This window comes from Nothobranchius furzeri, chromosome 7 (genome assembly GCF_043380555.1).
Source record: "Nothobranchius furzeri strain GRZ-AD chromosome 7, NfurGRZ-RIMD1, whole genome shotgun sequence".
NCBI lineage: Eukaryota > Metazoa > Chordata > Actinopteri > Cyprinodontiformes > Nothobranchiidae > Nothobranchius > Nothobranchius furzeri.
This window is the reverse complement of record NC_091747.1, coordinates 48,121,641-48,144,157: the sequence shown is the minus strand read 5'-3', so window position 1 is coordinate 48,144,157 and position 22,517 is coordinate 48,121,641. Positions and strand designations below refer to the sequence as shown.

At 41.4% G+C, this 22,517-nt stretch overlaps 1 protein-coding gene across 6 annotated transcripts in view; it reads right to left on the bottom strand.

Moving 5' to 3' along the window:
* The window catches only part of dlgap1b (discs, large (Drosophila) homolog-associated protein 1b), a 171,905-nt gene that overhangs the window by 40,856 nt on the left and 108,532 nt on the right, over positions 1-22,517 (bottom strand). For all 6 annotated transcript variants that reach the window (XM_070553153.1, XM_070553151.1, XM_070553155.1 and 3 more), the window contains 3 exons: positions 11,272-12,399; positions 8,833-9,047; positions 2,205-2,382 (listed from right to left, as the gene is read on the bottom strand). In XM_070553153.1, coding sequence (XP_070409254.1) covers positions 2,205-2,382; positions 8,833-9,047; positions 11,272-12,336 — 1,458 coding nt within the window. In that variant the 5' untranslated portion in view covers positions 12,337-12,399. The remainder of the gene's footprint in view (positions 1-2,204; positions 2,383-8,832; positions 9,048-11,271; positions 12,400-22,517) is intronic.

Below are 22,517 nucleotides of genomic sequence, written 5' to 3'. Positions count from 1 at the left end.
AAAACATGGCGGTGGTTCTATCATGCTGCGGGCTGTGTGGCCAGTGCAAGGACTGGGAATCGTGTTAAATTTGAGGGACACATGGAGTCCACTCTATATCAGCAGATTCTGGAGACCATTGTCCAGCAATCAGTGACAAAGCTGAAGCTGTGCCGGGACTGGATCATCTTTGCATGGTATTGCACACTTGGGAAAAATAATTGAATGAATGAATGAAAATAAAAAGCATTAGAAGGGTGTAGATTATTGTTTGATAAAACTTCAAAGAGCTCTTTTTTTCACAGATGACAAAAGAAAGTGTAAAAAAAAGAACTACTGGGATTAGCATTATAGCCCGAGGATATCCAGCTACATCATTAGCACACGTGGTTTTGGTTTGACTAAAAGTTTTTATATGTAAAGAAAAACCCTCTGGAAGCTTGCCACAGATTTGTGGGATTTAAGGAACGGGGTTATGTGAGGCTAGACGAGCTCCATACATGTACTTGAAGAGCTTAAGCGGAGCAATAAGACTTTGGGTTTGTGTGTTTGTTGTGGAGGGGGACTATAATCAGAGAAATCAGTGGAAAAGTTGAGATTTTTCCATTTTCTGTGACAACACACATGTAAATGAGCGCGAGTTAAAAAACAGCAACACCTCTGTTCTTTTAATAAATGCCAGCTCCACGGTGACATTCTCCTGTAAGGACCGGCCTCCGACAGAACTTGAAGGGGTGTCCCAAGGGTCCGTCACTCAGATGGTGAAGCAAAGTGTTGCCTCTGGGCTTTGGATTGAAGTACACATCCAAATTACCCCAGGCAAAAGCTTCCCTGTCACTGCAAACAGTGCAAAGAATGATCCAAATCCCAAGTGTCTACCTTATTTTACAGCAACCATGACAGAAGCAGGCTGCTGCTAGCTCACTTTCTCTATTTATGATTGAACAGTTTCACTGAATCAGAAAATAATCCCATCTCTCAGATTGAGGTGACACTTTCATTTTTGCTTTATAAACTATGCTGAGGCAGAAAAAGCAAACCAGCAGGAGGGGAATTTGCACGTGCTCCTGTTTAATTAGCCAATCTAAATATCAATGTCTCCGCTGCAGAAAACCACAAACATATACACTAATTAGGAGACAAGGGGTTTGCGTAGTATTCTGTCTTCACAAAAATGGTGACCTAGTTGATGATTTGAGCCCAAGAATAACCACAGATCTCGTTTTCACCGCTGCAAGACAACACTCAATACAATCTTTCAGTTTATGGTGAGGAACACTCATTTTTGCCGATACAATTGCAGTGGTCTCTAAATGGTAAACAGCCTGTATTTGTATAGCGCCTTCTTAGGGTTCTACAACCCCCCAAGGCACTTCACATCACAATCAGTCATTCACCCATTCGCACACTGGTGGTGATGAGCTACGATGTAGCCACAGCTGCCCTGGGGTGCACTGACAGAGGCGAGGCCTGCCAAACACAGGCGCCACCGGTCCCTCTGACCACCACCAGCAGGCAAGGCAGGTAAGTGTCTTGCCTAAGGACACAACAGCAGCATTCTCTGGCGGGAGCCGGGATTGAACCTACAACCTTCTGAATGCTAGACAACCCGATCTACCTCCTGAGCTACTGCTGTCCCTAGTAGGAAAGAATGCCTTGAAGTTTGTACTTGGGAAGGGGGGAAATTCCACGAACTAGAAGGGAGCCACATCAGAGCTGAGCTTCAGACGGCAGGGTTTGGAGTCTTATTTCCTGACATTTGCACATCTCACCCCAAATTGAATAACATCAACAAATTCTACCACTGAATATCAACATAGATTTTTTTATCTCCACAAATAATAAAAGCCTGGAGGAGTTCTGCTGTGTGGTGAAGTTGCTTATGCTATTTGTTAGCTTAAACTAGCCGAGATGCCCTTTGCTGAGTCCCGGACGTTAAAATAACAACAGCCTTCCCCGTCATCACTCAAGATCGGTGAGTCCATGAACGCTAATTCACGGTGTGACACAACTGTGAGGATTTTCAAATCCTAGCATTTCAATGTCTATTTTCTATCAGACACTAATGCAGGAGATAGGTGTAGGAGACTAGTTTCATGTTTAGCCTGCATGAAATACTCAGAGTGACCGATTATAGTCAGAAATAAGATTTTAAAAATAGTATTTCCGTGTTCCACACCTTGAAGGATGGATAAAGGGCTTTGGACCTATAGATGTCCACAAACCTGGCTGATGGTGCTCATAGCTCTCATGTAGCTCTCGTTTCGGGAGCGGAATTTAGGCGAGGCCAGCAACCCCACCGGGTCCAAGCTGTCCAGACTCCTATTGATGGAAACCTCGCTCACCGCCCGCAGGTAGCTGTGACTTCGGATCTGCAGCTTGGGCGAGTGCTCTGCGGAGATCCTGCCGCAGGAGAAGAGGAGAAACACGGATAGGGAAAAAGGGAAGATGGAAAAAGAAGAAAAATGAGATACAGAAGGTAAAAAAAATTAAAGCAAATCTTTATGAAAAACTCAAACAGATTAATCCATAACTGCTTGAGGAGATATTCTTATCTAATCAACAAGCTACAGAGAAACCTTCACAGTAGCTTTGGTGTGTCCTTGAAGCATCTTGTAGGCACTTTACATAAGAACACTTGCATACGTGTCAGGAAATAACTAGTATTGCTCTAAAACAGATAACAGGCTCAAAGAAAAGACCTGCAGATTGACACACGTCCCGTCTCCAAGGAGGACGAATAGGTGTCTCATTAGCTCCAGTTTGATAGCTCAGCATGCTTCTCCCAAGTGTGAGTCCACGTGTTTAAGTGTGAAGGCCCGAGTGTGTGTGTTTGGGTTACACAGCAGCAGGATGCACCCCATCACTCAGGGTAAACATCACTCGATTTCCTTCAGATAAACCAAGAAAGCTTACAGAAATCAAATAGAAGTGAGTTATTGAATCAGCTGAATAAAATCTAAATTTTCTATCATATTGATCCTAATTGTTATATAAAAATATCCCAGTGTATCACGCAGAAATGCGCTGTACGGCTCCTGCTCTCTGCCTTCAGGTCAGATCTCTTTAATTATGCATTTCCTCCTTAAAATAGAGCTCGGTTGCCACAGCAAAGCGAACCAGATTAGTCATCCCAGGATGAAACAGGATGGAAAATAAAGGTGAACTGGAGGGACGAGCTATTATCATGGGAGTAAGGATGTCAAAAAAAATAAACAAAAAAGCATCTGTGTAACTCAGTGCAGAGAAAAATCTACAGCATTTAAGCTTTTAAAGGCTATTTTTATAACTAGCTTGTTTAATTTGTAAATTTCTTTCAAATTTGATGTTTCAGTTGAGATTTTCTAATAATTGGACTCTGCTTTTCAAACATGTCAGGATGAGATGGAAGGTAGATGTCAGGTTAAAGAGGACGTGGGTGCTTTGTTACAGGCTTGCAATGAAACTTCAACAGAACAGCAATTTATTCTGGAAGATAAAACCTTGTCCCGACAACAGGAAGTTAAAATTATCATGAGAGAAATCTGGAGACAAAGGATAAAAACTGAAATTTGTTCAAATTGATTTCTGGAAAGTTGCATTTCTGAACCCTTGATGCTAAGATCCATAACCCTCTTTGATTTAAATATCTTCTATACCTTTCTTCTGTTCTCCTAAGTTCATAATAAAGTTTTAAATAGAAAACAACTGGAATAAAAGTAATTCAAGTTTAGCTTTATTTGAAAGTCGTCCTTTCTCTGTAGTTATGCTCCATTTCTGTCTTCATCGTTTTTAAAAAGCACTTTAAAACATATTTTATTTATTTTCAATTTATTTCCTAATTTATGATCTCAAATTGTGAAAACTGTTATATCAAATGCATTAAAATGGTTTTTATAAATACATTTAAGTGTTATTATTTCTTGACATTTATTGTTGCAGACACATTTTTGTTGACCTTGAAGTGCTTTGTATTTTCTGAGATGGGAAATCATTTCACACAAAAGCATTTAGCATGAAAATTGGACTCCAGCACCAAGAGATGATTAAAGAACGCCGTTTTTCAGCACTTGGTCCTGCTTTACTTCCGTGGGTTTAGGTGACTAGATTTTTTTCCCAGCCAAAATGTGTCATGCTGTAAAGGCTAAGGAGATTTCTGTGAATCACTCATATTAACTCCTTGGATTCAACATGAGTGTGTGGGTGATGCACAGAGAGATCAAGTCAAAAATAGGAACCTAACTACATAATTTTTCCACTTAAAGAAAAAAAAAATCCCCATAAACTGGTTTTTAAACCCAACAAATTCTTCTTTGGCATTTTAAAGAGTAAAGATCCAGCCCTACAATCACCTGAAAATGGGTAGTCAGTGTATCTTGAGTCTATTTGTATGCAATAAATGACATTAACAAGCCCGCTGCATTTCCACACTTGGTTGCATTTGCAGATTTTTCTTTTCTAACAAATCTTTTTTGTCAACTCTTTATTTAGCCTTTCCTTTTCCCAAATAATTTTCTTTTTTTTTCTCCCAATAGTTTTCAAACTTTTCCTCAAGTCTTGTTCAAGTCATTTAGAACAGATGAAAGAGCCGCAGCGAACTCCGCTTCAGACGCCATCTTTATTGTTAATGAGAAACTGAGCATCGCGGTATGTGACGTACGCTGCTCAGCGCTGATTGGCTTGGTTAGAATTCTCAGGAGGAGGGGCTATTTGAATGGGAGCGTTACCGGGCCCTTTGCTTCCCATAAGAAAGCATTGGCATGGCTGGCCAGCCTGATATACATCGGTAACAGTTGAACAATTTATGTCTAAAAGGAAAAAATGTCCTCAGCTGGGAGGAAAAGCGTTAGACGTGACCAGTATTAGTGTTTGTTAGAGTACACATCCAGGGTCTCTCCTGGTTTTAAAAGGTACAGTAGTAGCAGCGAGCAGGAGCGGAGCGTCTGGTTGTTTTATTGTTTTTGTGGTGCTACTATGGCTGTAATATAATCAGCGTTCGGTGTTATTGCGTAGTTTTTTTTTTTTGTGAGAAAAACATTCAGGTAGCCCATAAAAGCGTTCAGGCAACTCACTTTAGTTAGAAAAAACTAATAAACACACCTGAAAACAATTCTTACCTTAGCGGCATTTTGCATGCTATTCTTTTACAGCTCGTTGAGAAAGGTGTGAAAATGCTAGTGGCAGTCAGAGAAAAGTGTATGAAGTGTGTAAGGAGGGTTTTTACTACCTTAAAACTAGGGATGTAAGAAAATATCTATATGGCAATATATGGTGATATTGTTTACAGCAATATTATATTTCTTTTGGTGCAATTCAAACGCCAACCGCTAGTTGGCAGCAGTGTGCACTGGGTTATGTTTCAACCAATGAAATGTAAATCCTTCTGTTATGGTTCAGATACCTAGTGTTAAACATGTTAAGTATCAGTTTGGCCTATTTATTGAATATTTCTACAATAAATTCAGTCTAAAAAAATTGCTAATAACGTCTGACTGAATGTATTGCAATCGTGATACATTGTATTGTCCCCAGTATCGTGAAACGTATCATATCGCCAAAATTTTACCAATACACATCCCTAATTAAAACATTTATAATAATTGTAAAAATAAAGCTGGCTACTTTGTGGATCCCACCTTTTGCAGGTTATTTTTAGAGCGTAACCCTGAGATAAACGAGGGGCCACTGCAGTGGGCAAAATAAACAAAATTTGTGCCTAAATGATCCAAACAGTTAAAAAATTTTAGGCCAATTACTTCCGGATAATTTTATCGGACCGTCACGGCATGAGCATGTCTCCATTTCATCAGGCTAGCCCAAAAGGACCACTTTCCGGGGAATTTCAGGGACATACCGAGTACCTGAACTGTACTTGGAAATGACCTGAGTTACTGTTTGAGACTTGTGGTTAACTCGTGCTGCTTGATCATAACTAAGTGGGAAATTACATCGGCAGACGTCGCCAAACAATTGGTGTATGTAGAATTGGAAGCATTTCTGGTGATGCAGAACAGAAAGAAAATAAAATTAACCGCATCCACGCTGTTTTAACATCGCTGCTTCCAAACTCCCAATGCCCAAAATGTAGCTGAAATCCCTCCACAACGCTGAAATTTATGTCGCTTTGTGGTTTCTTACAGAGGGCAGAAAAAAAAACGTTTCTAGTCATTGAACGCCACTTCTTTACGTCACACAGCCGCTGTCTCAGAGGGATCTAATATCCTTATTGCGCACTTTGACAATGTAAAATGTCCACAGATGCCTTTTAGTGCCGATCAGTAACGTCCTCCCTCTCAGAAATTCCCCAGAAACCCTACAACCATGCTGTCAGCGGTACAAATCGAAGCGTATAGTGGTTGAAATTAAACAAATTTTTTCGGAGAAATTCCAGGCCAGTCAAGGACAAAATTGATTGTTTTCTGACCCATAAAGAACAAAAAAAAGCTGATTATTTAATCATCACAGCATGTGACAGACTCAAGCGAGCTCCCTTAAAACACTCCATAAAAACAAATTGTCAGTGGCTCCCAACTCATTCCCTATCTCCAACATGCAGCTCTGCAGTTTGGTTTGTTTCACTGAGTTCTATCAAACGATGATGGCGTTTCCCCGAGCCTCACTCAAGTCATTAGCAGGCCCCAAGCTGTGCTGCATGTTCTTATGTAAGATTGTGTATTTGTGCACTTGTGTTTGTGGTACCAGTAACAATGACTGGGCATACACTTGTGTTTTCCTCATCTCTGTGTGTTACACAGCTAATCAGTCACGGCCCCGTGCTTCAATAAGACTCGTGTCCTCAGTTCTTCCACTGCTTGTTTGATGTTTAATGTAAATTATCTTCACTTAAATGAAAACCCAATGCGAAGGACTTTTAAAAATACAAATAACTGTATTACGAGAAAAAAAACCTGACAAATAATACAAAGCGTTGCGCCATCGAATTGGCAGATGGTGCCGATCTGTGACTAACTAATTTGATATTTGTTAGTCATCAGCATAGACAAACATGACATGTGACAAAAGCAACTGTCTCTTCCAAGATTTAAAACTTTTCGAACAGTTCCATTATCAGTGAACATAGCCAGTCTCCTGTTTACTTTGAAGTGCACAGCAAGAATTTTAATGTCTCTATGCTCACAAAACATTTTATCACTTCACGCCTATTTTCAGTGAGATGGCAGCAGAGCAGAGTTGACAGGGAACAGAGCAGGATGAAACGAAAAGTTACTTTTCTATAATTACTAGGAATGCTCGATATTGTCTTTTTTACAGATATCCAATAGCAGATATGTCTAACTCTTAATTTCTGATACCGATATAAACTGATAACGACATATGCGTGGTCCCCCTAAAAAAAGGGGGAAAAATAAATCATGTAGGTTGCCAACATCACATATTTCCTAACATAAATGCTTAAGCATTAACCCTCCCACTGTCCTAATGGGTGTGACCTCGCGAGGAAAGTTGACCATTGAGCAGGGTTAATGGTTTATCCCTTGGGTCCATGTGGCAGGGGTGAGGAGTGAGCACCACCTCACCCCTGCCACGTGGACCTCAAGGGATAAACCATCAATCCTGCTCAGTGGTCAACTTTCCTCACGGGGTCACCCAAAAAGACAGTGGGAGGGCTAAACATTATTGGTGCAAAATTGCAACTACTTCAATTAAAGATAATTATTAAATCCGTGATGGGACAAATGTAATAAAACATTTATAAAGATCTTTATTTAAGAAAAGCAAGCCTTGGATGAAGATTATGGTGTATGTTTTAGTTGTATTGTTAGCTGGCTGGTTACACAGAGCTACGTCTAAGGACAGCAGATCTTTTATCCGTTCCTAATTCCTAATTCTTCACAAGTTGTGCCAAATAAAACTAAAATATCTCAAACCTCAGATCTGTCCTATTTTTTCATTTTGAGAGAAGAGGAGATGAAGACGAAGAGTCTGATGTATAATGTATGCGTGGTATGTAAAAGTTGGGTCATTAAGGATTAAAAACTGATACCAATATTTCCCGATATTGCATTTAAAGATGAATATCAGCTGACAATATTGGTAGACCAATAATAAAGGACATCCCCAATAATTGCACATAATCATATATAAAAGAAATAAAAAAGGGGGGCACCACAACACAGCCATGTGGAGTGCCAGTTTTTGCATGACTGTAGCACAAAAGCATTTACCTCCATTGCAGCTTCACATTAATTTATTTCACATATAACCTGGTCTATTTTACTCTTAATTTGAAATTTTCCCATTTAGAAACTTTCTACTCCATCAGAAATAATTACAGTTGAGGTGAGTTTATTATCAAGGATAAGAGTGCAGACCTGTGGACTTTCATAAATTTGTGCTGTGAAAAGAAAAAAATTCTGCAGAAGCAGTAAACAAGCTCATGAAAATGTTCCAATGTAAACACCTCAAATCCTCAGATAAAGTACCTGATTATACTCTCAGCATGTAGCACTTTTCAGGACATTAATGTTAATTTACTGAAGTGATTTTAATGCAGAAACATTTTTTTTAAATTAAGGCCCAGCCTGTTTGATGTATTCTAAAACTACAGCGAGGATGCATAAAGACTGATGCATGTCTGTGTTGTGCTGAGCAGGTATTTAATCTTTAACTATGGGCCAAACTGGTGAATACAACAATGTTTACTCTCGACTTTCATTCCTTTTGTGTGTCCTGTTTGCTACACTCACACTGAGCTGTTTGACTCTCTGCAAACAGGCATTCAGTTACAGCATCAAACTCAATCTAAAGACTTGAAGGATGACAGACATATTGTTGACATGACTCGCTGCAGAATGTCACTTTTTCAACTAAATGGCTGAAAAATGTGGGGGTTTATTTCTGCCTCACACTCACTTGAGTGTAGTCATCTCCGTGAGCGACGGCTGCGTGGCCTTCAGGTAGCTGGCCCGTCGCGCTTGGACCTTGGGCGAGGGTTTGGGACTGCAATCTGAGTCGCCACTATCTTCCTCTGCCATGGCCTTGATGTAGCTGCCACTTCGCATTCGCCGGCACGGGATCTCATCATCTTTCCCCAGTGGAGAGAAACTGCTCCAGTCATCCTGAGGTACCTGAAGAGAAGAAGGTAGGACCTAAAGCTTTAACAGGTCCACATTCAAATAAAGCTACAACAAATGTCCTGTGCATTAAAGCTTTCTCTAAGCTTCTGTAATATTTACATAATCAGTGCAATGTTTTCTGGATCGTACCGTAAGCCTTATAGAGCCGATTGCCTTCTTTTGTGTGTCATGTGATACATGCAGCATATCAAATCGAAGGGGTTTAATTGTTTTGACAAAATATAGCAGTAGCCTGACTTCTGTCTGCTCTACCAGCTCTTCACACTCACTAATGAAGGTTAAAAAAGGGCAACGCCATATCTGAGCCCTAATCTAAGAGAGAGAGAGAGAGAGAGAGAGAGAGAGAGAGAGAGAGAGAGAGAGAGAGAGAGAGAGAGAGAGAGAGAGAGAGAGAGAGAGAGAGAGAGAGAGAGAGAGAGAGAGAGAGAGAGAGAGAGAGAGAGAGAGAGAGAGAGAGAGAGAGAGAGAGAGAGAGAGAGAGAGAGAGAGAGAGAGAAAATGAAAGACAGCAGTCACGGAGAGGGAGGGGAAAACAAAGCGGGTTTTGTGCAGCCGCTGCATTCCCAGTGCAAGTGACTGTCAGGGCACCGGCTCTGAAGTGAAAGAAATGACATACAGAGTGGGGAAACAGTGGAAGAGAGTTATTCAATGGACCTACTGGGTAGCTAGGAAACCAGCTGACCTTAAAGTCAGGGCCGACTACAGACCCTGTTAGCATGTTGAATAAGTCAAAGAAAATGTGTTAAGGCTTCACTTTCTTACATGACATATGTACTGTTGCTATTTGAGGGACTCGCCACATTGAAGAGGAAAATCTTTGGCCCAACAGGAATTTCTTTGCCTTTCATTTTAATCTACTTCTATAGCGTAGAAATCTCGAAAAACAATACCCGAAGGAAAAAGATGTTGGTCTAGCCACGCTCCATAGGAGCCTCAGCAGACCCAAACAGTCTTGTGCGTTGCCAATCACAGCGCTCTATCGGTTTGACGGGCGGGATGATGCGACAGACTGGGACAACAAAGATAACGGCGGCTTGTTTGAAACAGCTTTTTGTTTCGCTGCTCTTGAGTGTCTTTGACTTGCACTTTGATGCAAGAGCAGTGAAACAAGAAGCAGAAAGTACTATAAAGAAATCTGCCACAACAGACCACTGTACAAGGGGAAAATCATAGAATGGACTGAGACAGAACAAGGGTCATGAACATAGACGCTGCCAACAGCGGCGAGCTCTGATGAAGACTGCAGGAATAGTCAAAATGTTAGCAAAAACTAAGGTAAAACAACCGTTTTCGGTGTTAAAAAAAGAATAGAGTAATACAGTTAGAAGAAACACACAGAATGAACGCACAAAGCTGACTATACCAGCTGTTTTCGCACCATCTACTCCTCGTATTCATTCTCTCGGTAAGCCTCTACTTTAGTCTTTCTACTTCTTGCCTCAGGTTCGTACTTCTTTACTCACCCTAATCTGAGGAAACACACGTAATCTGAACAACTTTCCAAAGTTAAAAAAAGGGGTATGCGTGACCCAGTGTGTTGATGTGTCAGAATGCATGTGTCTCCCTGTTGCTGTAGGTGTGTGTGAGTGTGTGTGACCACTGAGTTTGCGGACTGGGGCGGTTTTATTTCAGTTTTGTCTGCTGAAATCACTCTGATCTCATTGCGGCACCACAATGACTGTCCGTGACCAAGATGTACTTACAATCGGTCAAGCCACTGTTGCTACGACCACAATCCTGACAGCTGGTTAAATGCAGTTCAGTGTGACAGGAACAGATCAGATTTGATGTTTAAATCTTCTTTCCTGTACTATATACTGTAAAAATAAGAATTGTGGGATGCCCCCTGCTTTAGACAATCGAAGCTTACTGCATAAATACTGACCATGCCATCCAGTTGTCACATCATAAACATATACACATGCACATATAATTTATATTTCAATTATGGTGGACACAAAAAAAGCTGATGCCGTGAGATGATTGTGGAAAAACAAAAGGTTTTATGACGGTACAAAGGATAAAATCAACACAGGCACATGATGAAATGAAAGACAAAATGGTTTTCAGGGGAACCGTGTCACTGATCCTTGACTCACACAGACAAACATGCACATATTCACAAAGGGAAAAAAGGATGCACGAAGCAGCAGCCGGACCCAGATGATATATGAAGAATGACATGCGAGAGGTGGGGCTGTCGCAGAGGTCCTACCTGTAGGAAATGGCAAGTTCGTCCCTGCTCGGCTTTGACGAGAGCTTTATCTAGGTTGACAGAGGCCTTTTGGTAGACCTCCCTCGCTCTGCTCACTGTCAGAGTTGAAGACCACGAGCTCTTCTTAAGCTGAACTTGCCCGTCGTGTGCACCCATCAGCGGCAGAGTCCCACTGCTGCTGCCGGAGCATGTCGAACACTTCACATCGTTGTTGCTGCGCGACGTCTTGAGCGACTGGGCGCTGATGGTATTGTATGACTCCATGAAGTATTGTGACTGGGATTTATCTGGGTGGCGGCCAATAGTCATGACTCCAGAAGGCATAGTTCCACTGCTGACCCCCTGGTTGTGATGGTAGAGACACACCTCTCGGTCCAGCGTGTCGTCTGAACTCCAGTACCCTGATATGGCAGTGCGCATCTTGGGCTCGGACTTAGAGCGGTCTTTGCTCTTAGTTCGCTTGCTGTACTTTAGGGTGCCGGAGCAGGAGGGAGGATCATCAGTACTGGATTTACTGCCGTTCATCTTCCCGCTCCCTCCTCCACCTGACCCCGAGGGCCCCTCCAGAGAGTGGGATTTGGTGAAAAGCTTCTGGACAGAATGAACGAGGTGGCGTATTCGACCCGGGCTGTCGCTGCGTTGGTGTTCCACGGCGGTGTGTTTGTACTGCAGCGTATGGTAGCCCTCACGCCGCAGCGGCGCTTGGGTCTCAAATTGCTCCAGCAAGTTGGACGGGATGCGGTTGTTGTTGTTTCCTCCGCTTCCCTTACAGCTCCCTGTTGGCCCGGTGTAAGGCACCACGGCGCCACACTCCCCCTTCAGCTCATGATGAGAGTTGTAATATCTCCGAGGGAAGGTGCAGCTGGTCAGATCAGGATAGGCACTGCACTCAGTCTGAAAGGCGTTCCGTTGGGTGTAGCAGGGTTGGTCGGCGGGATGAGACTCCCCCGGATTCACAAAGTAGGATCGGCGATCCGGGTGTCCCAGAGTCATGGAGTCATAGGAGGGGTCGCAGGTCACTGTGTGGTGACTGCGGCTGCTGGACAGGCCTTTCATGGTCATCATGGGCGAGCCAACTTGCACATCCAACTGTTGCAGCAGAAATTCTGCCCAAATCTAGCTTTAAGACTAAACACACAGCCATGAAATAAAACAAACAGAAAGAGAAGAAAAGGGAATTATAAATAGAACACATTCAAATAACATTACAATATCACCTGCTTTAATCTGAAAAAAAAGGGTTCTTTGTGGCACTCCTCCACGGATGAGAAATCTTGATGATGTTGACAACACTCGAACCTCTTCTTCACTCTCCAGTCTTTTATCTCTGTCCTTCAAAACTTCAGAAAGGAATATTTCTAAATATAGATGTCACACGCTATGATGCCCCTGACGAACACATTTGTCCTCAAGCTTCCTCGTACATTTTAGTGTTTGGTCTGGAGGAATTCAATAAAGAAGTGACAGCTGGATCAAGCAGAGAGAAGAAAACAAAGTTTGTGCTATATTTATTCAAGCATAACATAAAACGAAGCATCAAAAAAGCTCCAAGGAAACACTAACTTATGCCGAGTCTGTACTTATTCAGATCAGCACAATGTCTCAGACTTTTTTGCTAGTATTTTTACAAAACAGTGAATATAGGAATAAAAGTGCATGCATGCACACTTTCATATTCAGTTTTATAGAAGAAAAACTACCTGAACGCTAAACCCTAGGGACAGCTTCTGGGTTTGGAGAGGCTACTGGAATAAATGACCTTTCTCTCACAAGGTGTCAAGAAAACAACTGCATCCATCAGCACCCTTAAAACTGTTGCCTTTAATCATCTGAGGCCAAGGCTGGCTAACTGCTGAATCCACACTGTTTTCAATAGACTCAGCGTGAAATGAACAGTGGAAAAAATAAGTGTCCATTGTGGCACTGTGACAGCAATGTGGCTGAACCTCAGCGTGCAACTCATTACCACAATTTATAATACACCTCCAAAAGCCAAGGTTGGAGATAAAAAAAAATGTAAGAGTAAATAATGAGTTAGCTAGAGTAGAACGTAAAGTCTTTACTGAATTAGATGACAAAGTAGAGGTCAAATGCAAGATTTGTTTGCATAAAGTGAGAAGCATTTATTTTCTTGCTCCAAAAACCAGAAAATGGGCACTTATTCATGCAATTTTTTTGACAGTACCAGGGCAAAGGATTAAATCACTGGGGAGAGAATTAAGCCAATGTATTAAGCTACTCCTTAAAGCTGGGGTACATAGTTTAAAATATTTAAAGCAACTTTTAAAATGCTTACATTTGAATATGAGACCCTGTTCTATGATATAAAGTAGGTACTTTTTCATAATTTATCATTTTCAAATTACCTCCTTTGGTCTCTAAAGCAAAACCAAGAGGGAGCTGTCAATCAAGGAGAAGCACTCCAGTTCCCAGCATGCACTATGGGGTGACGCAGTCAGCTTAGCACACTAACCTAGCTTGAAGGCTAACTCAACTGCATTCAATTAAAGTGAGTCTGTCCTATTTAAATAACAGAACATTATCTGTATGTGTAAACAAGATTAGGTCTGAAGTCATATCTTTGCTTCACAGTGTTCCCCAGGGCTCAGTCCTTGGTCCAAGTTTGTTTCTTTTATATATTTGCCCTCTTAGGGAGATTATTAAAAGCTTTACTAATGTATCCTACCATTTATATGCGGATGACATTCAACTGTACTGCTCTTTCAAGGACACAGAGTTTAACAAGTTAGCTGATCTACTAGACTGCATTAAGTGTATTAAGGACTGGCTAGCTCGTAACTGTCTTCAGTTGAACTCAAGCAAGACTGAAACACTGATCAATGCTCCTGAACAGAAAGTGATTTTAATTAAACAACACCTCGGTTCCCTGAGCTCCTCAGTCCAGACCAGTCTCAGAAACCTTGGTGTTCTTTTTGACCAATTCATGTCTTTGAGCCGCCACTCAAAACATTTAGTAAAGAACTGCTTTTATCATTTGCGAAACATTTCCAAATTGAGAGCTTTTACTTCAAAATCGGACTTGGAGATGATTATCCATGCTTTAATTTCTTCTCGTTTAGATTATTGTAATTCTATCTTTATTTGTTTTAACAAATAAGATGTCAGTCATCTCCAGTTGGTCCAGAACGCTCAGCAAGGCTTTTAACAGGAACCAATAGAAGGGCTCACCTAACACCGGTTTTATCTTCTTTACATTGGCTACCGGTCAAGTTCAGAATTGATTTTAAAATTTTAGTTTGGACTTTTAGAGCTCTTAATGGACAAGCTCCACAATATTTATCAGACCTTTTAATCCCTCACTCTTCTGGCCGTACTCTACAGTCCTCGGGTGAAAACCTACTGAAGGTCCCCAAGACCAGATTTAAAACTAGAGGGGACCTGACCTTTCAAGCTGTAGCTCCCAGACTTTAGAACACCCTGCCCTTGTTTCTTCATGTGGCTGACTCGGTTGATTCTTTTAAAAAGCAGCTGGAGACACTTTTATTTAGACAAGCTTTTATGTAAGTTGACCTTGTGCTCCTGTCCTGTTTTGCCTTTTCATGTATGTTGTGAAGCACTTTGTGATTTTATCTGTGCAAAGTGCTATATAAAGAAAGTTTTACTTACTTACTTACTTTATCCTGGCAATAGGAGGCAGCACATGCCTAAATCTGTGCAAGCAATCTGTATTTTTGTTCACGACTAAGACCTTCCCAACAGATGGCCATTAGGGCCATTAGATCATTCAACCTCGAGCAAAATGACAAGTACATCAGACTGCCTTTCATCACTGGCAACGAGCGAAGAGGTAAATGTGTAAAACTAAGTTTATGAATGGAGAAAATTTAGTAACCACTTGTTACAAATGTGTTTTGCCCTCACAGGCTCCCGTAGAAGGAAACATGACATCTAATATGGCATTGCCCAGAGACTTGAGGCGTTTTTCAATGCCAAGGAACCTCGCCTTGATGTCCTGGTCTCGTCCCGGTTGCCTAAGAGATACGTCATCAGGAACCGCCAAGGCATGTTCCAATGTTCATGTGCTACCATGGAGTCTGTCCTCCATTTGTCTGCAGTTTCGCTAGCTGTCTTGTTGCCTTCTCTCAGTCAAAAATGTTCAAATACAGCACGGTATTTTCAAAAGGATGGCGGATCAGGAGCCAGCAGCTACTTCAGGGGCAAATTTCCCTTTTTAAATGTAAGTTAACTAATTGTTGCTATCGTCTAAAAATACATAAAAATACATAAATAAATAAATACAAAAAACACACACATATATATGTATGTATGTGTGTATATATATATATATATATATATATACATATATATATATGTATATATACATATATATATATGTATATATACATATATATATATGTATATATACATATATATATACATATATATATATACATATATATATATATATATATATATATATATATATATATATATATATATATATATATATATATATATATATATATATATATATATATATATACACACAGTTGTGGTCAGAAGTTTACATACACTTGTAAAAAATATAATATAATGGCTCTACTGAGTGTCCCGTTATTTCTAAAGCTCTGATTTTTCTCTGTTAGAGCGATTGGAACAGATACTTCTTAGTCACAAAAAACATTCATGAAGTTTGGTTCTTTAATGTCTTTATTATGGGTTAACAGAGAAAAGTGATCACATAGTTTTAGCCTGTTGTAGTGTTAGCAGGGGTGTGCTAGCATCACAAAAGCTGGATTCCTGCTCCTGCAAAACCCGATGACAGCTGAGGAGGTATTAATTTGGTGTGTCTGAGCAGGAAACTGAAAACAGGCAACCAGAGCGGCACTCTGTTAGCGCTAGGCTACAAGGCTAATTGTGTATTTGTGGGGCGACGGTGGCACAGGAGTTAAGTGCTCGCCCCGTAATCGGAAGGTTGCAGGTTCGAGTCCCGCTCAGTCTGTCACTGTCGTTGTGTCCTTGGGCAAGACACTTAACCCAGCTTGCCTGCTGGTGGTGGTCGGAGGGACTGGTGGCACCAGTGCTCGGCAGCCTCGCCTCTGTCAGTGCGCCCCAGGGCAGCTGTGGCTACATTGTAGCTCATCCCCACCAGAGTGTGAATGTGTGTGTGAATGGGTGAATGACTGTGTTGTAAAGCGCCTTGGGGGGTTCCAGGACTCTAGAAGGCGCTATATCAAATACAGGCCATCAGGGGCGTAGCACCAAATTCTGGGCCCTAGGTACAAGTCTTCTAGGTGGGCCCCCATGCTCTACTTAATATCTCTCTTACACATTTTTTGTCATGCTATAAGACAAGATAATAAATATGATCTTAGTTTAACCTCTATATTGAGCAAATACAAATGCCAGCATAATAAAAGTGAAATGCCCAGACTTCACATATAATTATTGCCAACAATGTGTTCAAACAAAAATCCTGGAATTTATTTTCCAGTAAATGCCCACTGATGGGTCTTCATGTTAGCAAAATCACTTATGAGATCTTTAAAGTCCAATCCTTTGGCTAATTGGCTTTCAATAGAAAGAAGAGCTAGGCTGTTCAGTCTATCCTGGGACATTGTTGATCTCAAATAATTTTTCACCAGTTTCAGTTTGCTAAAAGCCCGTTCACCCCCAGCAACAGTCACAGGTAGTGTGCAAAATATCCTCAGTTTAATACAAACTTCTCTAAAAATGCTCTGTAATTGCATCCTGTAGATGGCATTAAGCAGCTCAAGAGGAGACCAAATGTGTGGGAATGTGGCACCATATATTGTTCTCAGGTGTAGCATCTCATTCTCAAATTCAGCTGTGAGATCCTTGTAATGTTTTCTCATCAGTGCCTGGCATGATATCTTCATCTGCTCTTCAGTCATGTCTGTCATGGTTCATGATGTTAAGCTTTGCTGATACAGTGTGGCAAAAAAGTATTTAGTCAGCCACCGATTGTGCAAGTTCACCCACTTAAAATGATGACAGAGGTCAGTAATTTACATCATAGGTACACTTCGACTGTGAGAGACAGAATGTGAAAAAAAATCCATGAATTCACATGGCAGGATTTTTAAAGAATTTATTTGTAAATCAGGGTGGAAAATAAGTATTTGGTCACTTCAAACAAGGAAAATCTCTGGCTCTCACAGACCTGTAACGTCTTCTTTAAGAAGCTTTTGTGTCCTCCACTCGTTACCTGTATTAATGGCACCTGTTTGAACTCATTATCTGTATAAAAGACACCTGTCCACAGCCTCAAACAGTCAGACTCCAAACTCCACTATGGCCAAGACCAAAGAGCTTTCGAAGGACACCAGGAAAAGAATTGTAGACCTGCACCAGACTGGGAAGAGTGAATCTACAATAGGCAAGCAGCTTGGTGTGAAAAAATCAACTGTGGGAGCAATTATCAGAAAATGGAAGACATACAAGACCACTGATAATCTCCCTCGATCTGGGGCTCCATGCAAGATCTCATCCCGTGGGGTCAAAATGATCATGAGAACGGTGAGCAAGAATCCCAGAACCACACGGGGGGACCTGGTGAATGACCTGCAGAGAGCTGGGACCACAGCAACAAAGGTCACCATCAGTAACACACTACAACGGCAGGGAATCAAATCCTTCAGTGCCAGACGTGTTCCGCTGCTGAAGCCAGTGTATGTCCAGGCCCGTCTGAAGTTTGCCAGAGAGCACATGGATGATACAGCAGAGGATTGGGAGAATGTCATGTGGTCAGATGAAACCAAAGTAGAACTTTTTGGTATAAACTCAACTCGTCGTGTTTGGAGGAAGAAGAATACTGAGTTGCATCCCAAGAACACCATACCTACTGTGAAGCATGGGGGTGGAAACATCATGCTTTGGGGCTGTTTTTCTGCTAAGGGGACAGGACGACTGATCCGTGTTAAGGAAGGAATGAATGGGGCCATGTATCGTGAGATTCTGAGCCAAAACCTCCTTCCATCAGTGAGAGCTTTGAAGATGAAACGTGGCTGGGTCTTCCAACACGACAATGATCCCAAACACACCACCCGGGCAACAAAGGAGTGGCTCCGTAAGAAGCATTTGAAAGTCCTGGAGTGGCCTAGCCAGTCTCCAGACCTCAACCCCATAGAAAATCTGTGGAGGGAGTTGAAAGTCCGTGTTGCTCGGCGACAGCCCCAAAACATCACTGCTCTCGAGAAGATCTGCATGGAGGAATGGGCCAAAATACCAGCTACTGTGTGTGCAAACCTGGTAAAGACCTATAGTAATCGTTTGACCTCTGTTATTGCCAACAAAGGTTATGTTACAAAGTATTGAGTTAATTTTTGTTATTGACCAAATACTTATTTTCCACCCTGATTTACAAATAAATTCTTTAAAAATCCTGCCATGTGAATTCATGGATTTTTTTTCACATTCTGTCTCTCACAGTTGAAGTGTACCTATGATGTAAATAACTGACCTCTGTCATCATTTTAAGTGGGAGAACTTGCACAATCGGTGGCTGACTAAATACTTTTTTGCCCCACTGTATGTATTGATATATTAAATACATATGACATGAAATAAACCAGGTTCTCTCTGTGAATGTAATGTACTCTAAATTTTATAATCCCTGCATTATCAGCCAAATTATAAGATTGTCCGTTTTCAAGATCAAATATAAAGAAAATTAAAATAGGCTTAAAATATCTAACCAAGTCAATAACAATCCTCTAACACCCGTGTCATCATGCTAAAAGAAAAACAATGGCAACTTCACATTCCTGAGATTACCACGAATCCATCGATACCAAGTTTGTCCTGGTCCATGACTGGGAAGGAGCTGAAATATCCACACAGACTGAACCTGTTTTTACTGCGAGGTCCGCGAATTAATTGGCGGCGGCCGCCCGCGATAATAATTCAGATTTTATATATATATATATATATATATATATATATATATATATATATATATATATATACATATATATATATATATACATACATATATATATATATATATATATATATATATATATACATATATATATATATATATATATATATATATATATATATATATATATGTATATTTGTATATATATTAGTGTTTTCACTGATAACACTAATTAATTTATATTTGATCTTGATGGTGAAACTAAAGGCGTTTAACACTGAACACCTAACATGAATTCAGCTTCTGAGAGCTAGCTAATAGCTAAAACTGTGTTCTGCTGCTCTCCTTGCTCTCCTTCCTTCTACTTGCTTCTGTTCAATTAACTTTTTCTACTTCTCCTTCTTTTCTTTTCTTTTCTGGAAGCCAGATTTCCCTTTCTTGGGAAAAGACATGACTGACTCTCCTGCCTCCAGCTCTGGCTGTCAGCATCTGCGATGTCTCATAGCTGTACATGCAGCCGTGCAGCCCCTGGCCGCTGGTGTGGACTAAACCACTTTGCACATTTTTAAGGGGTGATAGATGCCTCAGAGGTTATTCAGTTATTATTTTTAAGGCGAAATTCTGTTTCTTAACCTCTTTATCCAGGTAAAGGGAAGTTTATTAAGACATTAAGTAAGTTGGGGGGAAAAACAACAACAATAAAACATTTTATTCAAAGCTGTCTCAGGGCCCCTCCCTGCAGTGGGCCCTGGGTAAACGGTACCCTTTCCCCCCCAGTCCGACGCCCCTGCAGGCCATTTACCATTTACCATATGAGGCATGACTTTCAGCCCCTTGCAGAAGGAGATATATAGGAGCTATAGTTTTCAACTTAAAATAACCTCCTCCTCCTCTCCTTGATGACATCCCACAATGTACCCCAGCTTTAATCGTGGGATCAAAAATAAAAAACAAAGTGGTCACCCCCCAACAAACACGGAAAAATGAGCCCAAAAACCCTACGTATCACCAGGACATGCATTTCTTGCAGAGCTAAGTCCAACTAAAGACAGTAGATGGAGATCACTTCTGTTGGTTGCTGAAGCAGAATGTGACCTAAATAAAAGGCCCTCACAGTGATCCACGGCCATGTGTTAGTGGCACAGCTGTCTGCAGCGCGGCACTAAAGCTGAAAAGCTGAAGTTGGGTCATGTGGGCCATATTTCTGCGAGCCACACAAACACTCACCACACACAAGCATGTGCGTACAGTGCACCTGACTAGCAGCACGCTGATTCTGAGTGCTGCTAGCTTACAAAGCAGAGCTTCTAACAGCTATTGTGTCTGCCAGGTATGGCCTACTGTGACAAGTACTCATAAAGCTGTAGTTATGGATTATGACCATTGCAGCTGACTGACCCATTTGTGTCTCTACCCGTCTGGTCAAACCTCATCATGCTGCATCAGCCAACTGGACTGGCTTTGATGAAGAAGCTAATCTTTTAATCAGTTATTTTATTTTTCTATGCAGGGAGCTAATTAACCATCCATTACACAGCATCACCTTTTTCTTTTTACACATTAATGGCTCTAGGTTTTATTAGTGAGCTGGTTTAATAATTTAAAGTTAGTGCCAGGAGTTAATTGAAGTGTCACCAGCTTACTTTTTATTGTGAGTTTCTTTGATTACAAAAGTCTTATAATTGGCATCCTAACACCTAAAGCATATCCATGGACTGGATACTGATTAACAGAGTATAAAGCCACAGTGTGAATTTTAATGCACCATTAATGCCTGCGCTGAATTAAAAAGTAGGATACATTTTTCTAGACGCATTTTTTTAAATTATTCTTAACCTTTGCACCTTCTTTGGACATGAGACAGCTTTACATGTTGCTGCATTTTAAATCTAACTGGACGATGTAGAAAACTTTTATTGTCTCTTCTAATGTGATAAATGAAGGATAGATTTTTCCTTTCTCACTCAACCAACTATATGCAGCCTTGCAGTGCTCCAATCCATCTTTAATGTTCTCTACGTCACCTTGAGCTTTGTGGCTGATGAAAGCAAGTAAACAAACGTGGCGTTAAATGCAAAGTAACATTGACTTATTGCACCAAAGTTTTAAAGCAAGCAGGAGAATCGATGTGTCCCAGTGCAAGAAGACTGTCGCTGCTGGGTTGCTGCCAGAAGGAAGAGTCTAGTAAGGGATGAAAGTGGTATGTTTGAGATTTTCTATATAATGATCAAGGTCAGAGGTTTAGCAAAGTTCCAAAGGTTTATAATCAACCAGCATTAAATGATAGAAAATTATTTAATATTCCATATCCAACCTGGTGGATATGAGCTGTTTTAGACCAGAGTGTGTTCCAGCGTGAAAGAATAAAAGAACCACACTTTGCCTATTTTTCCATCCATCCATTTTCATCCGCTTATCCGGAGTCGGGTCGCGGGGGCAGTAGCCTAAAGCTAGGCAGACACTGTGCGACTTTTTCACTCGTAGCACTCAGCTTCAGCTCAAACTGTACGACTTCCTCGCAGGGCAGATCTCACGAGTCATGTGCTCACATACGACCCAGTTCTCGGATGCGACCCGACTGCTCACACTGTACGTCTGGTAGCAACACGTCAGACCTACAAATATGCTAAAAATAGCAGTTTTTACACAACACGTCAGACTTTTTTGTCTTGCCTGTTGTCCTTCGGGAGTGCTGCAGGGGGACACACACAGGGATTTATGGGGCTTGGATGAGGAAAACAAAATAAAGAAAGTAAATCTGTGTTTTGTGATCAGTTTAATTTGACATGAACACGACAAACACACTTTCTTGACAATCCTTGTCACTGTGTGTAAAAAAAAAAGTTTAGAAATAAAAACGAACAACGTGTGTTATTAGGGAAATAGCGGGTGAGCGGTGTTGATGCATGATTGCGCATGCACCGTGAGCGGTTCTGGTACATTTTGGGTCGCAGCTGCTCGCTGCGCCGCTTCAAACTTCACGAGGAATGAGCAAAATATCAAACACTCCAGAAGCCCGTGCGAGCTCACGATTGCTGATCAGTAGCTGGTCACGTGGTGTTAATCGCCTCTCGTAACCCCCTGTGTACTATACGACGCTCAGCGCAAAACTCACCCCGATCTTGTGGATTCTCGCACAAGTGGAAAATCGGCTCAAAAAAGTGAAAAAGTCACACAGTGTACGCCCGGCTTAAGGCGAGAGGCCCAGAATTCCCTCTCCCCAGCCACTTGGGCCAGCTCCTCCGGGGGAATCCCAAGGCGTTCCCTGGCCAGGTGAGAGACATAGTCCCTCCACAGTGTCCTGGGTCTACCTTTAGGTCTCCTCTTGGTTGGACGTGCCCGGAAAACCTCACCAGGGAGGCGTCCAGGAGGCATCCTGACC